Source organism: Corvus kubaryi, unplaced genomic scaffold (assembly GCF_017639235.1).
Source record: "Corvus kubaryi isolate FWS band 111438036 unplaced genomic scaffold, C.kubaryi_AGA036_p1.0 split3-73, whole genome shotgun sequence".
NCBI classification, from domain to species: domain Eukaryota; kingdom Metazoa; phylum Chordata; class Aves; order Passeriformes; family Corvidae; genus Corvus; species Corvus kubaryi.
In genome coordinates this window covers 24548035-24569153 of record NW_024582091.1, presented here as the reverse complement: position 1 = coordinate 24569153, position 21119 = coordinate 24548035, and the positions used below count along the sequence as shown (strand labels likewise).

The window sequence follows — 21119 nt, the reverse complement described above, 5'->3', positions numbered from 1 at the left end:
CAAGAACATAACTATTTATAATAGAGAAATCTGTTCCTAGTACAATCAGTAAACTTAACTCTTACCTGAGAGAGTATTTGTCACCAGCTCTGTAGCCTTGATTGTGTTATTTCAGAGATGAGAAAAGTTGGTGGTGGTGCTGCAGATGTAAATATGTAAAATCAACTGTGGTCTTCCTCCAGCAGCTGCTGGTGTCACAGATTGACAGGGAACTCTGGGGATCATGTAGTCCAAACCCCCTGCTCAAGCAGGGTCAGCTAGAGATAGTTGCCCAGAACTATGTCCAGACAGATTTTAAATATCACCAAAAACAGAGACTTGGCAACCCCTTTGGGCAACCTGATCCATTGTTGGATGGCCTCACAGTAGAATGTTTTCCTGTATCCAGATTGCATTTCATGTTTTCGTTTGTGCCTGTTGCCTCATCCTGTCAATGGGCACTGCTGAGGAGAATTTGGCTCCCTCACCTCCCATCAGGTGTTTATACCCATTGTACTGTAGAAGAGGCTAAAGTAGATATGCTTTGTAAATAGAGCAATAGATTATATATCTTCCCCTCTCTTTTCACTGCTGTAAAGCTTGTCTTTAAAGTGAACCTTTCCATGGTAAATTTTTTAGTAAAAGTGCCTTTACATCTGGAGTGGTTTTAGTGTAATAATGTGGTAAAATGCTTAAGGTTTTAGCAGTCATGTAAATGAGTTAATTGTATTTTTAATCAAAATGCTGATGTATTTGACTTCTTGTTGGCTAACAAGAATATTGAATTTCTGGGTGAACTGTAACTGCTTGTTAATATTAGTGTTTTGAAATTCAACAGCATTTCACTTGGAGCCTAGAATCTGCTACCCCTGGTAAAGCAGGTTGTTGATTTGTTTGTTTAACAAACATCTGCAGCTTCATTAAGTTGATTTCATCTGTCAGATGCTAAATGATCTTACTTCTGATTCACCTTTGTTCAGGTACAGACTGTTCAAAATAGTTAATGCTACTTGCAGGTACAATTTGTGTTACTCACTTTAATCCTCAATTCATTTGTGAGCATAGCCCAGTTTAATGGTTGTCTGCAGCAGCATGACTGGGAACAGTGTTTTATAGCCATGCTCTCCTGTCTCACTTATGGATGGGGAGGTGTTTATATCTACAAAGCCCTGTAGTCACAATACCTTCTTTGTTCACTGTTGAAATTACCCATCCAAAAGGGTCCAGCTGAAGTACTCGGGTATTTCTCTATCCTGGGTCACTCAGTTGTTGAGTACTTCAGTGCGAGGATATGCTGCCATGGATCTGCAGAAGTAGTAAGAAACTGTGAAAGGTATCACATGGAGGTAGACAAGGAAAGAATATTTCATCTGTTGGTTATGTTGTCATTAAGGAAAATGAGTGAATAATGCTCTAACAGTCTTTACCCTGATTAAATACAATTCCGTAGATAGTGCTGCATCAGCATAAAAAGGGCAACCTGACTGGTGAAAATCCCTTAGGCAGACTGACCTTAAGGTAGATATTCAACAATATTAGCAGTTTTCAAATTGACAGCTGCTGATTATTTTTTATGTCTTAGAAGCACCTTTTTAACAAGTAGTGGGGTTGGGTGATGTGTTTACACTATATTGTTATATTGTATTTTGCTACTAATTCATCATTAACAGAATTAAGAAAACCATAACTGTGTTTTCCAAGACCACCTAAAGCATTCTAGAAAGCAAATTGCTGTCCTTTCTGTGTGTATCAACTAAGAGAGAGCCAGCTTCAAAAAACAGTAAAGCTCAAGATGATTTCAAATAATAAATCCAATAGGATTTGATAAACATTAGATTAAAAAAAACATTCTGTAGGCTGGCACACTTGGTTACCTGTATGACTAATGATGTTTGAGGAGATTACCAGGAAAGAAAATTGAATTTCACTGTTCTTGGAACTCCTTGCAGTTTTCACTCCTTTTTTTTTTTTGTGTTGGTTTTTTTTTTAGGCGTTCTTGAACAATCAAAATCCAATATCAGCACTTTGCTAAGTTTTGTCTTTAGCTTCCTAGTGTTGCAATGTTGCATGCAGTAGAGTATTTAAGGGCTTTCTGTGGAATTTTTAAGTGTTGAAGTATTTCCCAAATTAATGCTTTTTTGGGGAAGGAAGTCAAATGCAAGCTGAAGGAATTTTTTATCTGTGTATTTAATGGTTCCTGACCATCTAATTTTCTTCTTTATTTGTGTGGAGAAGTCCTGCTACATTTTTAAATCTACACATCAGCAGCAAGGATTGCGGTCTGTCATAGCAGATGTGTGAGGAAAGGATATTGTTTTAAAATAAGGATGGAAGGAATTACTTGTGGCCCTTCTCAGAAGGAATTTGGCAAAGCTAAGGAAGTTTGTCAAAGAGAAATTGTGAGGGATGAAGAACAAAGATATACCCATTGCTGTGTTCTTCCTGGTGCCGTTTCCTGTCTTCCCACAAGAGCTTCATCCTTGCTTTGATGTTCCCCTTGAAAATATCCAATGGAGTCTGGAGAGACATGATATTACTACTCTGAAACAGAGTGGTCTGTGTAATCAATTCCATTTCGGCTGCTGAATTTAAAATAAAATGGCCATTCTTTGAGTGGAGCTCAGATTCATTCCTTTTTGTAAACTAGAAGGAAAACCAGGAGAAAAACCATAAGTAGTGTTATGTTGCAGTAAACTTGAAACAAAGTATTTTGAAGATAAGTGAAGGGAGCAAAGTGCTTGAATTGCTAAACTGATGGCACCAATGTCATCTTTTCATCCAGGTTGTTTAAAAACCCTGGGAAGGATGAGTGGGGCTTGGAATCCATTCTTTTTTACTGTGCTTGATGGAGTGTGAATAGTATTTTTTAACTCTGAAGAAAGTATTCTACTGAAATGTCTTATATTCTGTGATTTCCCTGCATTCCTTCCAGCATAGAGTATCACTTCCATTAAAATACACCTCTTTTTCTATAGACAGAGTTGAATGTCCCAGGACAGTCAACTGCAGTCATGAACTGGGCTGCTGTACCTGCAACAGTGAACATGTGGCCCTATTCTGTAACACCATGTATGGCGCTTTGGGAATTCTGAACTCTGAATTATCTTACAGATATGTCCTCAGTAAACTACATGGAGTTCTGATTTCAGGAAAAGGAAGGAAGACAATCATTAAGTGATTGGTTGGATGTCCTGAGTAATTTTCTGAACTAAATGAATTACCAACATTTTTATTATTTCTTCAAGTAATATATAGAAATTTTAAGCTTGAGCAATTAGACTCAAAGTAAACTTAAAGAGCCTTGAAGGGGTTAAAGCTGTGCCTTTTTGACAAACAAGTTACTACACCAGAAAAGGGTAAATTAAGTTTCAACAAATTTCTGATTTTTAACCCTACAGAACTCTTCTGGAACTGAAACACAGCACAGTCTTTTGGACTATTTCATATTTGAATGAATTGGAGAGGTCAGAGCATGTGTTCTACCTTGCTGTGGAATGAGCAATCAAATGGTTGTGTCCAGAATTTACATCATGTTTTACACTTAGCCTGCCTAGATAGTAGGAGAGATTTTAGCTTTAACAATCTATCTCTTTTCCCTGTATTCATACTAAACTGATGGACTTTGTGTTGACTTTTAAGAAGCAGAAGAGATCACTTCCCTACAAAAAATGTTGAAGGAATACCTCCTTGGGAAAAAAAAAAACCCCACACTAGCAGAACTGTCACAAAATGTGTTTAAAGGGTGTGAAATCACTTGCATGTGCATTTGTTAGCCCCTGGGCCATACCCAGTCGTGGGGACACTGGAGGAGCAGAAGACAGCACTTTGGAAGATGCTGATGCAGAGTGGAAAATGAAAAATAGAGTGGAAGTTTATTTTCTCTCAATGTGAGGTTGCTTCTGCTCATCTTGAGTACCTGTGAGGAACCAGGCTTCTCAAAACCATGTTGAGGAGTGGAAAATAATGGGAAGAGAGGTTATGAATAGGCTGCCTTTGGTCTCTTTTGAGTTGCTGTTTTCAAGCACTAATTCTGGCAATCCTTTCTTCTCTTTCCTCGTCTCTGAACTTTTTTTAAATGGAGCTCAACTGTCAAATTAAAAGAGAAGCAGTTGAGAGCACTTCATTTTTCATCTAACTTTCTTACTCCTCAGACTTGCATCTCAAAAATGTCAGCACTGGTCAGAAAGGCAGTGATGAGAATGAAGACAGCTTGGATACTGTTTTCTGCTCTTACACTGGCATACTGCATGATTTTCTGGAAAATCAGTTCACTGTTGCCATTTTCCCCTTATATAAAATGGTAGGGAATAAATTTAACAGGGGATGTTGATTACTTTCAGATTTTTTGATGGAAAGTGCTACATAAGAGCTAGACAGTGTATCATTCCATGAATACTACTGAATCTGTAATAATTTTTCTTCCTCTGTCATTTTGGGATGCAGAAGAAAATTGCCTGGTTTCCTCGTTTCTCATTTCTTTCCCCAGCTCTCAGGACCCCCGGCCACTGACGTTAAGCAGGAGATGCTTTTTGTAGATCAGATTAAGGATTGGTGAGGTAACAGAGCCTCATACAAGTATCTAACTGTGTTCTTGAAACTGGAATTTCATTCCTCTTAGTGATCTGTATGGCCTTATATTTACCTTAAAAGTATTCTTTATATATATTTGGAGAGAAAGGAGGTAATATTAATAGTAAATTCTCACTAACATATAGTGTTCAATATGTCACTGGTATTTAATATAATAAGGATTCTTCTAAACAGTTGATGTGTAATTCTCCTAAGATGTTTTATAAACTCTAAGAGGAAGAGGTACAATTGTTCACAAATGTTTCACCAAGCTTGCTTTAAGTCAGTTAAAATTGCCTTTGAGGGTAGACTTGCACTAAAATGAGGGAGGAGAGATGGAAAAAGAAACCCCAAAACAGGGTCCTGCTCAGTCTAGAGTTTCAGGCAAGAGAGGAAAAGGTTTAGTTATCCAGAGCCAGCTGCATTGTTAAAAGTTCATACTATCACTTTGACATTTAGAGTAGGACTCTGTGTCTTTGTAAATTCCTCTTCGTATTACCAGTGTAGGTCTCTTAGCTCAGACCATTTCACAAACCATAACATTTTTGAGTGAGTGATTGATCTGTATTATGTGTCCTAGCCATCAGAAGAATCTTGGGATGTTGCTTGTATAAACTGTAATACAATCTGATCCTGGGCATTTAGTTACAGACTTTCATAGACCTATTGGCGATACTCAGTCCTCCTGGATTTGGGAATAAGGCTTATCTGATACCTTAAAAAACAGGGGGGGCAGGGGGTGAGTGTTGTTGTTCAAAAAAAAAAAAAAAAAAGAGCCCCTCATTTTCTCTGATCCCCACTTAAATAACTCAACACATCTGGTAACACTGTAGGATCATTGTCCTTTCAGTTCCTTCAAAGCTCATATTGCTACAATATTTCTTCGGTGTCTAGTTTCCTAAAGGGCAATGTGATTTTTTTTTTCAGGCTGTTTTTGTAGGTCTTGCAAATTAACCCATATGCATTGCAAGAAAAAACATGACTTTTAATCAGCACCATTTCTAAAGTTAGCGCTTGCTGTGTGTATATGAATATGTATATGAACCAGTGTTTAAAAAAAAGAAAACACAACCTTTCTGCTAGTATTCAAAACTAGCATACAAATGTGTTTTTATCATCAAATAAAGCGTGCCTAAATGTTAGAATATCTTTCTGTTAGGGCTTTTATCATTTGACTTCTTGTCTTCAGTTACAAGAATGATAAAAATTGAAACTAAATCTTTTAATTCAGCAAGAACTACATTGAATTTTAGGAAGCAAAAAGAGGAATCAGATATAGACTCATATGCATAAGAAATTACACATTCAAGAAATTAAAACTTTGTGAGCAACCAAAGAGGTAGCCTTAAGGTGTGCTTATTTGAAATGCCCGCATTTAATTTTACAATAAATCTGAGTATTTTGTTCCAATTAAGATAGTTCATGTGCACAACTTTAAATTTTACAGTAGTTCCAGGGAGACCGTGGACTACTTGTTTTACATTCTGGATCAAGTTCAGATTTTTAGGCTTCGCTTGAATAAAATAAAAAGTCTGAACCCTGAAGATAATACAGATTGATAAATCTGATTTAAACATTCCCGTGTTGCAGACTTTCAGTGTATGTGGTACAGCTGAGCCTCAGGCCATGCGCTAAATACATCCACAGTGCATTCCCAGGGCACCCGAATACCAAGTGATCACGTTTGAAAGGTTACCTTTCTATGGATTCTGACTTTTCTGTATTAGCCACGAAGATTAGAATTTTAACAGCTCCCAAGGAGAGGTATTGTGAAGTATTTACTTGGCAGGAAAAAAACAAAACAAAACAAAGCCCAGATGAGGTACTGTCTCATATTCATGAACTGGGATTTATTAGTTCTGTGAACGTCCTTGTGAGAATACACTCTATAGTTCACACTGTAGGAAAAACAAGTCTTGTTTTTCATTTATATTAACTTAAAACTTTGATAGAAGAGTTACTGTAGTAGAGGTTTTAGCACAGACGTATCACAGAATATATCTCAGTAAATCCTGAAGTCTTTCACAATTAGCTTTCTTCATGGTTTATCTCTCTGGAAATCTGGCAGTAGCTTTGTTAGTCAATTTGGTGATAATTAAAGATGTAAGGCTTTTTCTCCTTTTCTTTTACAGGTTGTGGAACTAATTTCAAGTGCTATTGGTGACTTAGTTCAAGGTATATATTATGAAAATTCAAAATCATCTGAGGTAAGAATTTCACTAGATTTATGTACCCAAGGCATTTGGTGATATTAATGTGTGACTATGGTAAATATGATGACTTTCTCACCTGTTTAAAAGGAGGGAGAGGGAGGAAGTGTTACTAGTCCTAGTGGGTTTCAGCAGTAACATCGTTATGACACCTATAAGCTCTGATGGAAGTTTCTAGAAATGCTCAAGGAGGAACTATTTTGTCTTTGTGGGTGCTTAATAAAGTACTATCGTTTCATTACCAGGAGCTCTAGGCACACCTTACTACAGGCTTTCCAAATGCTTCCAGAGGTTCCTAGTCAAGGTTCTGTTAGAGGTATTTATTACAATGTTGTCAACATAATTAATATTTTCATGTCAAACCTGTTGTTTCCAAGCCCAAAGTGGTTTACAGAATGCTTCTTCATGAACTTATAACATGTCCTTTCTTCTGAGTTTTGTCCTGGAGTATTAGGAGTGTAGCACTGTGTTCTTCTCCATCAGAAGTCACCGTGCACATATTTCAGAAATCAGCATGGACCAAGAAAATAGCTGCCAGCATTTCCCAACAAATAATCTTGTTTTTCTTTAAGGGCAATTGCAGATATTCTGTGTTATTGTCTGACAAGAACTGTAGTGAAAATTGGTCAAATTACATCTAGGTTTTTTTTATCTTTACTAGAATATTTAAGGAAATTTCTAGAGGCCATTCTTGGAGTAGGCTTGCATATTGGAGCAAAAAAGAGTTTTTTTCATTTAATATGGCTGTATCTTAACACATGCAATAAAATCAGTAGTTTAAAGTTGCCATGACTTCTGCAGGTTTTATGATAGCAAGTTTTCAGTCCCTGATGAGTACTGTGTATATGTGAGTACCGATCTTGAAATCCACTGAAGCAGATAGATTCACTTCTAGTGGCATTGTCTCACGTGCCTTGGAGACCTGAGCCTTACGGTTCAGCAGGTGTTGTGTACTGAAATTGCAGCTCTGGTTTACTATTGCTGTGTTGTTGTATGTAGCAAAATTGATACTGTGGTAAAATCCTGTTCTCATGGGTTGCTGATACAGTAGATGCCTGCCCTGATGCCTCTGCACCAACCAAACCAGTGGGCAAGTGGAGAGTGCCACTGGATAACAGCACTGTGTTCTGGAGAGTGCTGCTCCCTTGGACACTCCCTGTCTCTCCTGCTCTGCAGCAGCAAAGTCATGTCACTAAAACTAAAACATGTCACCTCGCTGAGGTGTATCCCTGTCATTTTGACTGAAACCAGTAGGGAAGGGAATGACCACGCTGCTGAGCTGAGCGAGAGCCTCCAGCAGGACAGCAGTAATGGCACACTCAGGAGCTGCCTGGGGCCCACAGCTCCCTGGGATCCATAGAGAGGACAGCATGCCTGCAGTGTCCTCTGGCACCCCTCAGGAGTGGATCCTGGGTGGAAGCATGGCAGGAGGGCAATGCTGGGAACTTGGCAGTGCTTCTGCACCTGCTGTGTTTAACCTGTGGATAAACTGACCTCAGCCTTCAGTGTTGCTCCCAAGGATTGTGCTCACAGTTATCTGTTAAAATAGATGACTTCTTTGAGACTTTTTGTAAAGAATGGTTAAAATTTTGTTTTCCATATTCCAGCAGGTTTCTAGATACAAGTAGATTGCAGGTATATTTTAAAAACGCTCACCTACTTTCTACTTTTTCATGTGTAGAAATAAAGCTTTACAGATTCATCTCAGCAATGAAACTGCATTTTATTGTAACCATGGCCCCTGTATAAATGTGAAATCTTGTGGACTTATTTGGCTTCCTGCCACTGCTGAAGATATTAATGTTTTCTTTCTTAGTCATTCTTTTTCTGTTTTCTGTTGCCTTACTGAAGCCCTCCACATGTGTGGATTGCAAGGGGAAGTGTGAGATAAACTAAGTGCAGCTGCATGACATTTACCCTGCCCTGGCCCAATTACAAATAGCAAAGACTTATTTTGTTTCAGTGACTATTTCTGTCTAAGGAGAGTGGAAAGTACACTGTACCCTTCCTAAGGGGAACCCAGTTAACTCAAAACACAATTAGTGCGGTGGCGTAATAGAGACATTTACATGACAGTATCTGAAGTTCAGCCTTTATAATGGGTAGTGTGTGGCTTCTGATGAGACCTACAACAAGGTGTGGCATCTGCTTTAATTTTTTCTGTCTTGTTCTCTGAGAAATTTAGTTCCATGTTGTGCTGAGACATATCCCTACTACTCTCCTCGTGCTGTTCTGCCGGGGCAGTGTCCCATTCATGTCCTGAACATTTCTTTAGTGAAGACTGGCAAATAGACTTGTTCAGTTGTTGGTCTGTCTTATTTGTGTCCTTTGTGCATCTTTCCTCCTTCCCTAATTGCAATTTGGTTGAAAAAAAAATTGTGAACTACGTGTCCCAGAGGTAAGACAAATGCTTAAATCTGCTCCACAACTAAATCTCAAATGCCAATTTTTTTTTTCTTTTTAGGAATAGGGCACAGGGATGATAGCAATGGCATTTTCATTGCTGGGAATGTCTTAAATTTGGAAAAGCAGAAGGATATCTTCTCACCCTGGTTTTTTTTCCCTGAGGCAGGAAAACTGTACTTCATATGTTAAATGTCCTTAATGCAGTTGTTTGTAGTTCTGTGGTACCATAAAACAAACTACCTTAGCACTAAGATGTTTTGAACTTTGCTGAATGTCTACCTGAATGGTAGACAAAAATGCAAAAATATCTCTGCAAAGTTAACCTTTCTTTTCTGAGACCCTAAGTTCATGTTTACAAAAAAAAAGTTTCAGTGTTCTTCATTTGGACAGCCCAGTAGGAAAGTTGAAAGAATCATTTGACCTAACAAGACTGGCCTGATTTACTCCTGAATACATATAATGGATATAATTATCTGACAGCTCCATTACCACTTTTTTTTTGCTCTGCACAACCACATGCAATCCTACAGCTGTCCCATGTTAGTACATTCTGTTTGATCATTCTTCATCTTTTCTGCATAGGCTAGTCATTAGATCTGTGTGGAACCAGGAAAGAAAAAGCTAATATTTAACTTTCCATCATTATTTGAAGTGACAATCCAAACTATGAAGTGTAGGCTTTGACACGTCCTGAAGGTTAAGGCTTGTCATTCATGTTCAAAGTAACAAACAGCTGCTGTGGTTTAAGACATTGCATTAGCAATATTAAGATTATATTGGACTATTAGCTGGAGCTGAAAGGGTTGATGTGATAAACTATTGCAGTTTTCTGTGCTAAATCCCTTCTCAGCCCAAAATTCTGCAAGTGAAGGACATTCTTCCTAGTTCCTGTTTGCCTTTCCTAAATCTAGGTCTAATTTGGGAGTAAAAATTTTGCCTTAGTGAGTGCAAAGGTGAAAGTTGTCAAGTCTGGCCGTCAGTTGTGATCGTGGTATCTATTTTTAGCAGGAAAAACCCATTGCTCTGAGTCTCTGTTTCCAAATTTTAGGAGGCTGAAGGCTTCTAAAAGGTTTGCTAACTCAGAGAATACAGTCGTATTTATAAACCCCCTCTGTTTTAATATTCCAGATCATTTAACAAATACTAATGGAGGTTACTTAATATTCCTGTCAGTTCACTGAACATGGGCAAGAGATACAAGGAAGCTCAAGGTCAAACAGCAGAACCAAGGGAGGGACTTCAGTGTATTGACTCTTCTGCTTTACCTTCCAGAATGTTCCTGTAATCTTAAAGCATGAGGGACTTTGAGGGGAAATCACTTGCTTGGGTTTTGGCGATTTTTCCTTGTCTTCAGACTATCTAGCTGATAATAAATGTGCGTTAGCAAAGCTCATTATAGTGTCAAAATGGAGCCATTATGTAAGACGGGACCGTTCCCAACATGTTCCAGTGATGGCCAGAAGAGCTCTTAGGAATTTTTGGTGCAATTGTGTGAAAGTTGTGCATAACTAATATGTAAAACAAGTTTAAAAAATAAATGCATTAGTAGCAAGTACTCATTGTATCAAACAGTGAATTAACAGGTATTTCTTTTAGATCACTGTAGGGTTTTTTAATGAAGATAAGTTTATTTTCTGGGAAAGGATGGGCTACATGCTGTGCCAATACTTCTTTGATGTTTTGTCCCTGGCCCTGCTTTGCGGAGTAATGTTTTGGAATACTGCACATGTTCATCAACTGGACTGCTATGAGTCTGTATTTTAAGTAAGGGATTCATTTCTAATTTTACTACAGGAGGTAAATCAAATATATTTTGAGTCATGTAAACCACCTTTTAGCAGGGCAGCAGAGCCAGAGTTTTCACTTTTTTTAAACAAATGTTTTTGTTGCAAGGCAAAAGGAAAGCATAAAATATGGAATTTGAGTAAAGAGCATCTGTGAAAAGAATAGGAAAATGTGTTAGGGGAAAAAAAGCATAGCTAGAAAGAAGGCCAGTGTTATTTATTTACTGCTTTTGTTCTTTTAAATACTAAGTTTTTCCAGAGAGATTTAAAAGTAACAGATGTGAAGAGGTATTTATCTTTATGATAAGTTTACAAACTTCGTTTTTAAAACTGGGTCTTTCTTTTGTACAGTGTCATGATAAAAGTCGTCAGTGGCTTGCTTTATTGACCCATTTGCAGACACCCTTGTTCCTCCAAAAGCAGTGAAGACGGGTATTAATAGACCAATAAAACATGCCCTGTCATGTTCAGCAAGCATGAATACATCTGCTGAAAGCTTATGTGAACCATGTGTGAAATGTTTTACAGGGTCTTGCTGCTGGTAGAGTGATTCATAGTTGCATTGGATTTTATTTATGTAAAATAGAAGTTCTTGAATTACCTAATTTAAAACTTTGAATATGCAATGTAAAATTATTTCTGTGTGTTACTGTGGATTATTTGCCCATTGAGAACTGAACTAATGTTTGATATAAGTGATTCAGACATTTGGATCATTTTGTGCAACAGCAGATGGTTAAGAAAGAGCTGCCATGGTATGCAAATAAATGAAGGGCTCCCTTACAAACTATAGCTGAAGTTTAAAGTCTCCGACTTCTGCTCCTTCTTGGTTTTGCAAATGGGTTTGTGCACTTTTAAGACATGTTTTTCATTCATATTTCCTTAATACGTTTTTGGCTGAACCTCATATAAGAATCTTCGTCGGCGTGATAAACTGAGTTACTGTAAGTGTTGCTTTTGTACTGGGGATCCTTGATATGCTCACTAAGAGCTGCCCTTCCTGATGGTTATGATTGCATATTTTGTCCTGCAATTTCATTTTCTAGAAGTTTTTTGTTTCCTGAGATGATTGTTTTAAACAGGGTTTAAATTATGGAAGTAGTTTAATAAAAAAAAATCTCAAATAGACAATTTCTAACAAAACAGTAACTGACCCTGCCAACAGTAAAATGGGAGCACCCTCAGCTGTTCTTCATTTCCCATTGGAAATGATGATCAACAGAGCTGGATTTGGATATTTTCCCTGTACTCTCTTGCTGACATTATGTAAACTGTAACTGAAGTTGGCTGTCTTCTTCCAGTGATGGTGAGGGGTTCAGCTCTCTTCATCCCACCACCTCCTGCCACCCTGACAGCATCAGGGGTGCTTGCGATCTGTACCCATTTCTTGGTGACAGAACTTGTGAATGAGGTCATTCTGCAGGCATTAGTTAATCGAATGTCTGAGCACTATCAACTACAACTAAAATTAATTTGACTTCAGAGAGGTTTTTATATGAGAGTCTTAGGAGTCTTTTGGGCCAGGTGATGTCCGCTTTTATACACACTGCTGACAAAACAAAGCTTACAAAGCAGTGAAAATTTCTCTAGAAAGAAAGAGCTGTCAAGATGTCAGATATTACAGCCTTTGCAATCTAGAACCGGTTAGGGTTTTCCCTTGATGTTTTTTAAATAGTGTTTAGATCTTGTCCTACATACCCTTGTAAGAATGTGGTGTGGTTGTGGACGCTTTATGTACAACATGAGAGTTAAGCTTGGAAAAAAATGGCATTGTTGGAAAATTTTGCTGAAGAAAGGATGTGTCTGCCTCTGTCTTAAGCAGCAGAAGCTTTAAGGGGTATGTGGTCATAAGAAGTTTTGTGATTAAAATCAGCTATATTCTGGCAAGCAAGATCATATGCTAAAGCACATCCATATGGACATAACTGGCTTGTTTTGTAGCTCAGAGACTTACAATAGTTATGTTTTTAAGATTTCAGTCTTCAAATTTGTGTTCAATTCTTGTGTGTTTTTTGAAGTTATATGCTCATTTTGGGTGCTTGAAGCTTTTGCATAATGTTCATGTAGTGGACAGTAACTTTTTCTGCCATGATTTCCAATCCTGTTAATGAAATTCATACTTGTTTAGGAATATAATTTTGTAAGAAATCATAGAATTAATTTTCTTGTATACATTGAGTTGCAGTGACTGTTTAAGCTTCTTCAATTCCTTCAATTGATACTGGATAATGTCTGCATTGCTCTTGCTGCTCAAAGGCTTCAAAAGCAAACATTTTCAACTTATGGATCTTCTGAAAGATTTCTTTAACTTCAAAATTGTTTCAGGATACCTTTCTAGAGTATTTTTTTCTTATTTGGATGTAAAACCAATGATTATAAAAATCACTGCCAATTTTCAATATCATCCAGCGAATTTCAGTAAATACTGTTTTTTCACTGAGCAGATTGGTTGTTAAGGAAAAGATTGTGTTTCGTCTTCCAACAGCTCCTGATTTTAAATTTAAAATAAATTGACCTATATCTAAATGGAAAAAAAAGGGACTTGATATATGGGAAGCTACTTGAATTAAATGCTCATTTTGACATTTTGCCAGTCAGGGGAATTTGCACATGCTCTGGGCTGAGTTAAGATATTAAAACAAAAATACAGAAACAGAGGAAAGTTTAGGCTCGACTTTGTAAGTTGTTATATGCATAATAGCAAACATGTGGTTTCTCTGTTCTTCACTTTCCTTGTATAACTTAATAGTATGTCTGAAAGCAAAGGTATTTTGATACAGCTCTGTGTTACTTGGCATTGCAGAATTCTCCTACTTTTTCCATTAGTCTCAAATTATCTTCTCCCTTGTAACACAGCACTTCTGGGTGATATCCATAAGGGAGCAAAATTAGAGCTGAACGGATGGATTCTATTTCATTTGTTACTGATTTCATGACAGATAATACCTTGCTAGAAAACTATAGGGTCACACAGAATTACTTCTTGCTCATTTCTAAGTAATTTAATTGACATCACTTTGAGGGAAAAGGTTTGTTGTACAAGAGGGGTTTTTATATTACTCTTTTAAAGAATATCTTTTGGCTTAGTGTATGTTACAGATGTAGCTGAACTGAGAAATTACAAAATTTTTAACATTTTTGTGCTTTAAATTTTTTTTCTGTAGCTTCTCATTACTGATTTTATTTTTTTCTAAGCAAAACAGCTGTGATCTTTTCTGGTTTGGGTTTTTTCCCCCTCCTTAGAGAGTACCTGAGGGTGTGACAGTATGTAAGACAGATTAAAGTAATGTCTAGCTTTGAAGACATGAGTGAATTAGTGGCATATTAACACCTTATGAGTCAAAGGAATGGCAGCTGAATTTGGATTTTGGGAGAAAGTATTTGATTTGTGTTAATTAAAACACTGTGGAAAGTAATCCAAATAAATACTTTAGATACAAAAGATTTTGAGACGTGTTGACCTTACAGTCAAGGTGATAAAGTTCAGTAGATGCATCACTGAAATGCCTCTATCAGTCCCTGAGAAAGTTAATTAATCCCTGATACCCCTGACACTTCTAAATTGCAACTTTATTTATTTTTTAATACTTTCCATCATTCCTCACCCTTAATATGGGAGCAGAAGAGGTACAAGTCCTCCCTCACAAACCTTCATTTTTTTCAGTGCAGTCTATAAGAATTTTTAACACCTGTTGTAATTAGTTTTTTTCTTGACTACAAAGGAGAAATTGTAGGAACTTCTCAAGTTTGTTTGGGATTGTTGGTTCTTGGTAACTGGGAAGGGGCTGAACTTCAGGTGTACTCCAGGGTGGTCTGCTTTTTGAGTTTGTTTTGTTGTTTTGGAGTTTTGGTTGTGGGGGTTTTTCTCTCCCCAGTCCCTCATGAGGGCTATAGTTGGCTGTTAAAGTTCAGTGTGATGATACAGTCATTAAAAAAGATTTATATTGAATCTGTTGACAGCTCCACATATTTTGTATTTTTTGAGAAGAAAATTTTGTTTGAAGCTGCCAGTATACTTATTCTGATACTTTCGTGTATTCATCCCCAAAAGAATTTATTTGGCACCATGGCACCCAGAGTTCTGTTTGTTACTTACCACACATTACTCACCTGTGCCACACTGTTAACTTCTGTGAGCTGACACATGTTCAGTTTTGGTGTTTTCATGTTAGTCTTTGTTTCATTTTCAGGAGAACTGCCTTACAGATGACATCGGCATATCTAGGTGGAAGGAGCAGGTTTTCCTGTCATACAGTGCTTTGCTGGCAAAGAGCTGCCAGGCTGCAATGGAACTAGCAAAGCACAGCGTTGAGATCCAGGACATGGCATTCCAGTATGGCAAGCATATGTCTATGAGCCATAAGGTACACCTTTTCCTTTTGTTCTGGGAGCTTAAATATAGAAAGGCTTGTAAGATGTGTTGCTCGTGAGCTCTGTCATATACTGCATGACTTACGCTGTAGGCTTTGGCCAGCAGGTGAGTGTTGGGAAATTTGACTGCTGTATGGAGTGAGGATGTTTGCAGAAACTGTTGGTATGAACAGTGCTTGTGAACTACCAAAATTGCACTCCTGGCAACGGAGCTCATTACATTCAAGGCTCTGTTAACTTCCTCTAGCACATCTTTCTGCAGCAGCTTAAAACTTTACCTTCTCTGTTCCTGCATTATTCCGAAACCCACTGTCCCATTAACAGGAGTTGCAGGAGGAAACATGTCATAGGATATGTTAAATTGGAAGGGACCCACAAGGATCATCAAGTCCAACTCCTGGCCCTGCCCAGGACCATCCCCAAGAGCCACACCATGTGCCCAAGAGCATTGTCCAAATGCTTCTTAAACTCTCTCAAGCTGGTGCTGTGACCACTTCCCTGGGGAGCCTGTTCCAGTGCCCAACCACTCTCTGGGTGAAAAACCTTTTTCTAATACCCAAACTAAACCTCCCCTGGCAAAACTTGGGGCCATTCCCTCGGGTCCTGTCACTGGTCACCACAGAGAAGAGATCAGTGCTTGCCCCTCCTGTTCCCCTCACAAGGAAGTTGTAGACTGCAATGAAGTCTCCCCTCAGTCTCCTCCAGGCTGAACAGACCAAGTGCCCTCAGCTGCTCCTCGTATGGCTTCCCTCAAGGCCCTTCACCTTTGGACACTCTCCAATAGCTTAATGTCTTTCTTACATTGTGGCACCCCAGACTGCCCCCAGCACTGGAGGTGAGGCCGCCCAGTGCAGAGCAGAGCAGGACAATCCCCTCCCTTGCCTGGCTGGCGATGCTGTGCCTGATGCCCCCAGGACATTGTTGGCCCTCCTGGCTGCCAGGGCACTGCTGACTCACGTTCAACTTGCCATTGACCAGGAGCCCCAGGTCCCTTTCCACAGCACTGCTTTCCAGCCTCTCATTCCCCAGTCTGTACGTAATGTGTTGGGTCTTGGCTGCCACCGTGCAGAGATTTGTACTGTAATGTTCAGCTGTGTGCAGCAGCATGGGCTGAGCCATATCCCCTCTGAATAACCCACTGTGGAGGGAACTTCCATAGAGGGCAGCTGGAAGATAAGGAGGGTGGGCAGGAGCAGCCGGCGCCTCTACAGCAGTAGGATTTCCTGGACAAGGTCTCTGACCTCCCCTAGAAGACTTTCAGTCTGCAGCTAGAGTTAGTCCAGAGGAAAACACAGATCTGCTTCTGCTGTATTGCACCACTTGCGAGGTTAGATGTAGCTTGAGACAGGCAGACAGACGTCCCATCTGCTTCAGCTGAGTTGATTTATGCTGTTTCTAGTTCCTGCAGGAGAAGGAAGTGGTTTTATAAAGCACAGTTTTACTGCCACAGAAATGCCACTATATGCTGTTACTAGGTACAATTCTACCAGTAAATTACTTCAAGTGCAGTTATCTCCTTAATATTTTGTGTATGCTTTAATATTAATATATTCACCATTGACACATAGTTGTGTATTGAGGATTGCATAATTTTCATAGAAAGCTCCTAGCTATATAGCATTTGCTCTGTCAGAAGGAAGGTCATACTGTGTCCACTTCCTCAGGTACTGAAAAGTAGAATGTAGTACCCTGCACAGATGAAAACCTGATCTTCTTCCCACCAAAGACTGGATCATTCTCTCCTTTATATTTTTTTCTGTTTCTTGCCACTCTGCAGTCTCCTACCTAGCTGTGTCCCATGGCTTGCCCAGCTCTGCAAGGTGTCCTTTATCTGTGTCTTTGCAGACTCTCTACATGCTTCTCTTTACCACATCTTTCCACCACTGCTTTGCTTTCGACATCTTTCTATCCCTCCCCCAAACTTGAAAAAGTGCAACCAGAGTACAAGTGTCAGAGTAGGAAGTGATAAGTAGGTGTAGAATCAGGATGCGGACCTCAGTTTGAGGGGTGGGTGGATGCATATAGACTCTTCTGGGAACTGAATGGGTGTGTTCTTCTTTTTCAGCTACATTCAGACCTGCAGCCATTTGTTAAAGAAAGTTCTACTGACACCATGGCCTTCAGTTTGAATTCTGCTCCTGCAATCCTTCATCAGGAATTCCTTGGAAGGGAGGCATGGCTTAAGCAGATTAGAGAGGTAAATTAAAGCACCGTTTAGAATTTCCTGGTTTTGCCATTTGTTTATCTCTTCCTATCTATACTTTCAATCTGCAAAGAAACTTAGAAATTAACAAAAGGTTTACCTGTGCTCTCCAGTGCTTAATATCTCTTTCATCCATGCTTTCAACAAGGGGAAATTTAGGGACCTGACAGTCAAGCTCTCTCAGACTTTTGTATGTCAGTGTAACAGGCAGATGCATTTGCGTGGAGCATATGTGTGTTCCTCTGCGCTGCTTGTGCAGTCCCACGTCTTAGCGTAAAGCTACTTTCGCTGGCAGTGTAAAGCAGAGAACTTCAGCCATCACAGTGGTTGAGAGGTAGGCACACATTTCCTTTGCCAACATGATGCTGGGAGTAGTAATTTTCAATGGAAGGGGAAAGATCTGTGGGACTTGGCTTTCTGACCACCACAAAATAGATCTAGCTCTCTGATATTACTCTTCATTCTCTTATTTAGCTGGTTTTTTCCTCTAATTTTTACATGAGGAAGGCAATAAGAATAAAATAACTGTGTGGTAACTGTCTTGTACCACAGCAGGATTCAGGTCCATGAATAGCTTCCTGGGTATTGCTGAAGCACAAATAGATAACTGTAAAAGACAGCAAGAGGCGAAAGGGGGAGGGAGAAGCACCAAAATGGCCAAAATTAAGCATTCTGTTGAGTTCCTGCATCAGTTGGACATGTTTTGTCTGTCTAAACAACAGTGATGACTGCCATTTGGAAATTCATGCCTGTTGTTATACAGTTTGTTAGAAAGGCTGCTGCCTTCAATAAGAAGCTGGCTCTGTGCAAGCATATTCATTCAAGATGTGCTTGCCGATGGTTCCTTTCCTTGCTGGTTTGAAAGCAGGAATCAGGTACAGGATGTGGAGTCTAAACCTCTGCCTAGTTCTGCGTTCTAACCTGCCTTCACATACTGCAAACAAGAGGCGTGGTCTCTTCAGCTGTGAAATTTTGGGAGGTGTATGCAGAATCTACAGTATTAGAGTGGTATGGAATGGGGGGGAAATCTTAAAATAAAGCTATTGTCACTTTGAAATTAGGGACTGGTAGCTGAGTAGTTCATAGTTCCTAATCACTGGTAGTGCCTGATGAGGAATTTTGGAATTCAACAGTAACAAAAGAAGGCTTATATGCAAGTCGAATGTAAATGGGTTTGGATTATTGCAACTGGAGAATAATGGCATTTCCACAGCACAGTGTATAAAATCTCTGAAACCATTTCCCATCTGCAGAATCTAGAGGAGGTTGCAGGACTCCAGGAGTGCCGTCTGTCTACTCACTAAATTTTCATACCAAAAATGGGCATTATAGAAACAATGAAGCAGTTCTCAGTGAAGGGGGTGGGGGTGCCAAGTGACATGTACTATGCAAAAGTATTTGCTATCTACTAGTACTATTGTACTTCATACATTTATTTTTATGCATACACATATATACTTTATACATGGTATTTACTGTGCTACCATTACTACCAACTACAATGTGGAACACCTAGTCCAGGAGCCTTTCTTGACTTGTGTTGGTTTAGAAAGGAAGATTATCTTTGATTAACTACAAGCTCTTTGAGATATCATCCACAGTCACATTCACTATGTATTCAGTGTAGGCCAAGCACTCAAACCAGAAACTTTCTCACGTTGGCAGTGCCCATAAGGGTACACTCATAAGCCACCCTCTCATGCAATGTAATTTCATAGAGTTGCAGAATGCCAGGTTGGAAGAGACCTTCAAGATCACTGAGTCCAACCCATGTCCTAACACCACCTCAACTAAACCATGGCACTGAGTGCCACATCTGATCTTTTTTTAAACACATCCAGGGATGGTGACTCCACCACCTCCCCAGGCAGACAATTCCGGTACTTTATCACTCTTTCAGTAAAAAAACTTTTTCCTAACATCCAGCCTATATTTCCCTTGGCACAGCTTAAGACTGTGTCCTCTTGTTCTGTCAGTTGCTGCCTGGAAAAGGAGACCAACCCCCACCTGACCACAGCCACCTTTCAGGGAGTTGTAGAGAGTGATAAGGTCACCTCTGAGTCTCCTTTTCTCCAGGCTAAACAACCCCAGCTCCCTCAGTCGTTCCTCACAGGGCTTGTGTTCCAAGCCCCTCACCAGCCTTGCTGCCCTCCTTTGGACAAGTTCAAGTGTCTCAACGTCCTTCTTGAGCTGAGGAGCCCAGAACTGGACACAGTACTTGAGGTGTGGCCTCACCAGTGCCGAGTACAAGGGAAGAATAACTTCCCTGGTCCTGCTGGTCACACAGTTTTTGATACCAGGATGCCATTGGCCTTCTTGGCCACCAGGGCACACTGCTGGCTCATGGTCTGTTGGCTGTTGACCTGTACCCCCAGGTCCCTTTCTGCCTGGGCACTGTCCAGCCACACCGTCCCCAGCCTATAGTGCTGCAGGGGGTTATTGTGGCCAAAATGCAGGACTGGGCACCTGGACTTGTTAAACTTCATCCTATTGGACTCTGCCCATCCATCCAACTGTTCCAGGTCTCTCTGCAAAGCTCTCCTACCTTCCAACAGATTGACACAAGCTCCCAGCTTGCTGTCATCCACAAATTTACTAATGAAAGACTCAATACCCTCATACATGTCATCAATAAAAATATTGAACAGAACTGGTCCCAGTACAGACCCCTGAGGGACACCACTGGTTACTGGCCACCAGCTGGATGCAGCACCATTCACCAGCACTCTCTGGGCCTGGCCATCCAGCCAGTTCTTAACCCAGCAAAGAGTGCACCTGTCCAAGCCGTGTGCTGCCAGCTTTTCCAGGAGTTTACTGTGGGAGACAGTGTCAAAGGCTTTGCTGAAGTCCAGATAGACAACATCCACAGCCTTTCCTTCATCCACCAGAGGGTCACCTGGTCATAAAAGGAGATCAGGTTGGTCAGGCAGGACCTACCCCTCCTAAACCCATGCTGGCTGGGTCTGATCCCCCAGCCATCCTGTAGTGATGGCACTCAATATAAACTGCTCCATTACCTTGCCGGGTACCGAGGTCAGACTGACTGGCCTATAATTTCCAGGATCCTCTTTCCTACCCTTCTTGTGAATGGGCATCACCTGGCCAGCTTCCAGTCATCTGGAGCCTCACCAGTGAGCCAGGACTGTTGGTAAATGATGGAGAGTGGCTTTGCAAGCTCATCTGCCAGCTCCCTCATCACCCTGGGATGGATCCCATCTGGTCCCATAGATTTATGAACATCCAAGCGGCTCAGCAGTTCTCTGACTATCTCCTCCTGGATAACGGGGGACCATCCTGCTCCCTGACACCATCTACCAGCCCAGGAGGACAGTTGTCCTGAGGACAAACCGTCTTTCCGATAAAGACCATGGCAAAGAAGGCGTTAAACACCTCCACCTTATCCCCATCTGCAGTCACTGAATTCCCTCCCACATCTAGTAGAGAACCAAGGTTGTTCTTGCCCTTCCTTTTGCTGTTAATGTATTTGTAAAAACGTTTTTTATTATCCTTCACAAAAGTTGCCAAATTAAATTCTAACTGAGCTTCAACCTCTCCAATTTTTTTTCTACATGCCTTAACAACCCCCTTAAATATTTC

At 40.0% G+C, this 21119-nt stretch overlaps 1 protein-coding gene across 4 annotated transcripts in view; it reads left to right on the top strand.

Annotated features, from left to right (window-relative positions):
• The window catches only part of PDSS2 (decaprenyl diphosphate synthase subunit 2), a 117980-nt gene that overhangs the window by 84222 nt on the left and 12639 nt on the right, over nucleotides 1-21119 (top strand). For all 4 annotated transcript variants that reach the window (XM_042016503.1, XM_042016504.1, XM_042016502.1 and 1 more), the window contains 3 exons: nucleotides 6681-6755; nucleotides 15139-15312; nucleotides 17385-17516. In XM_042016503.1, the coding sequence (XP_041872437.1) occupies nucleotides 6681-6755; nucleotides 15139-15312; nucleotides 17385-17516 (381 nt within the window). The remainder of the gene's footprint in view (nucleotides 1-6680; nucleotides 6756-15138; nucleotides 15313-17384; nucleotides 17517-21119) is intronic.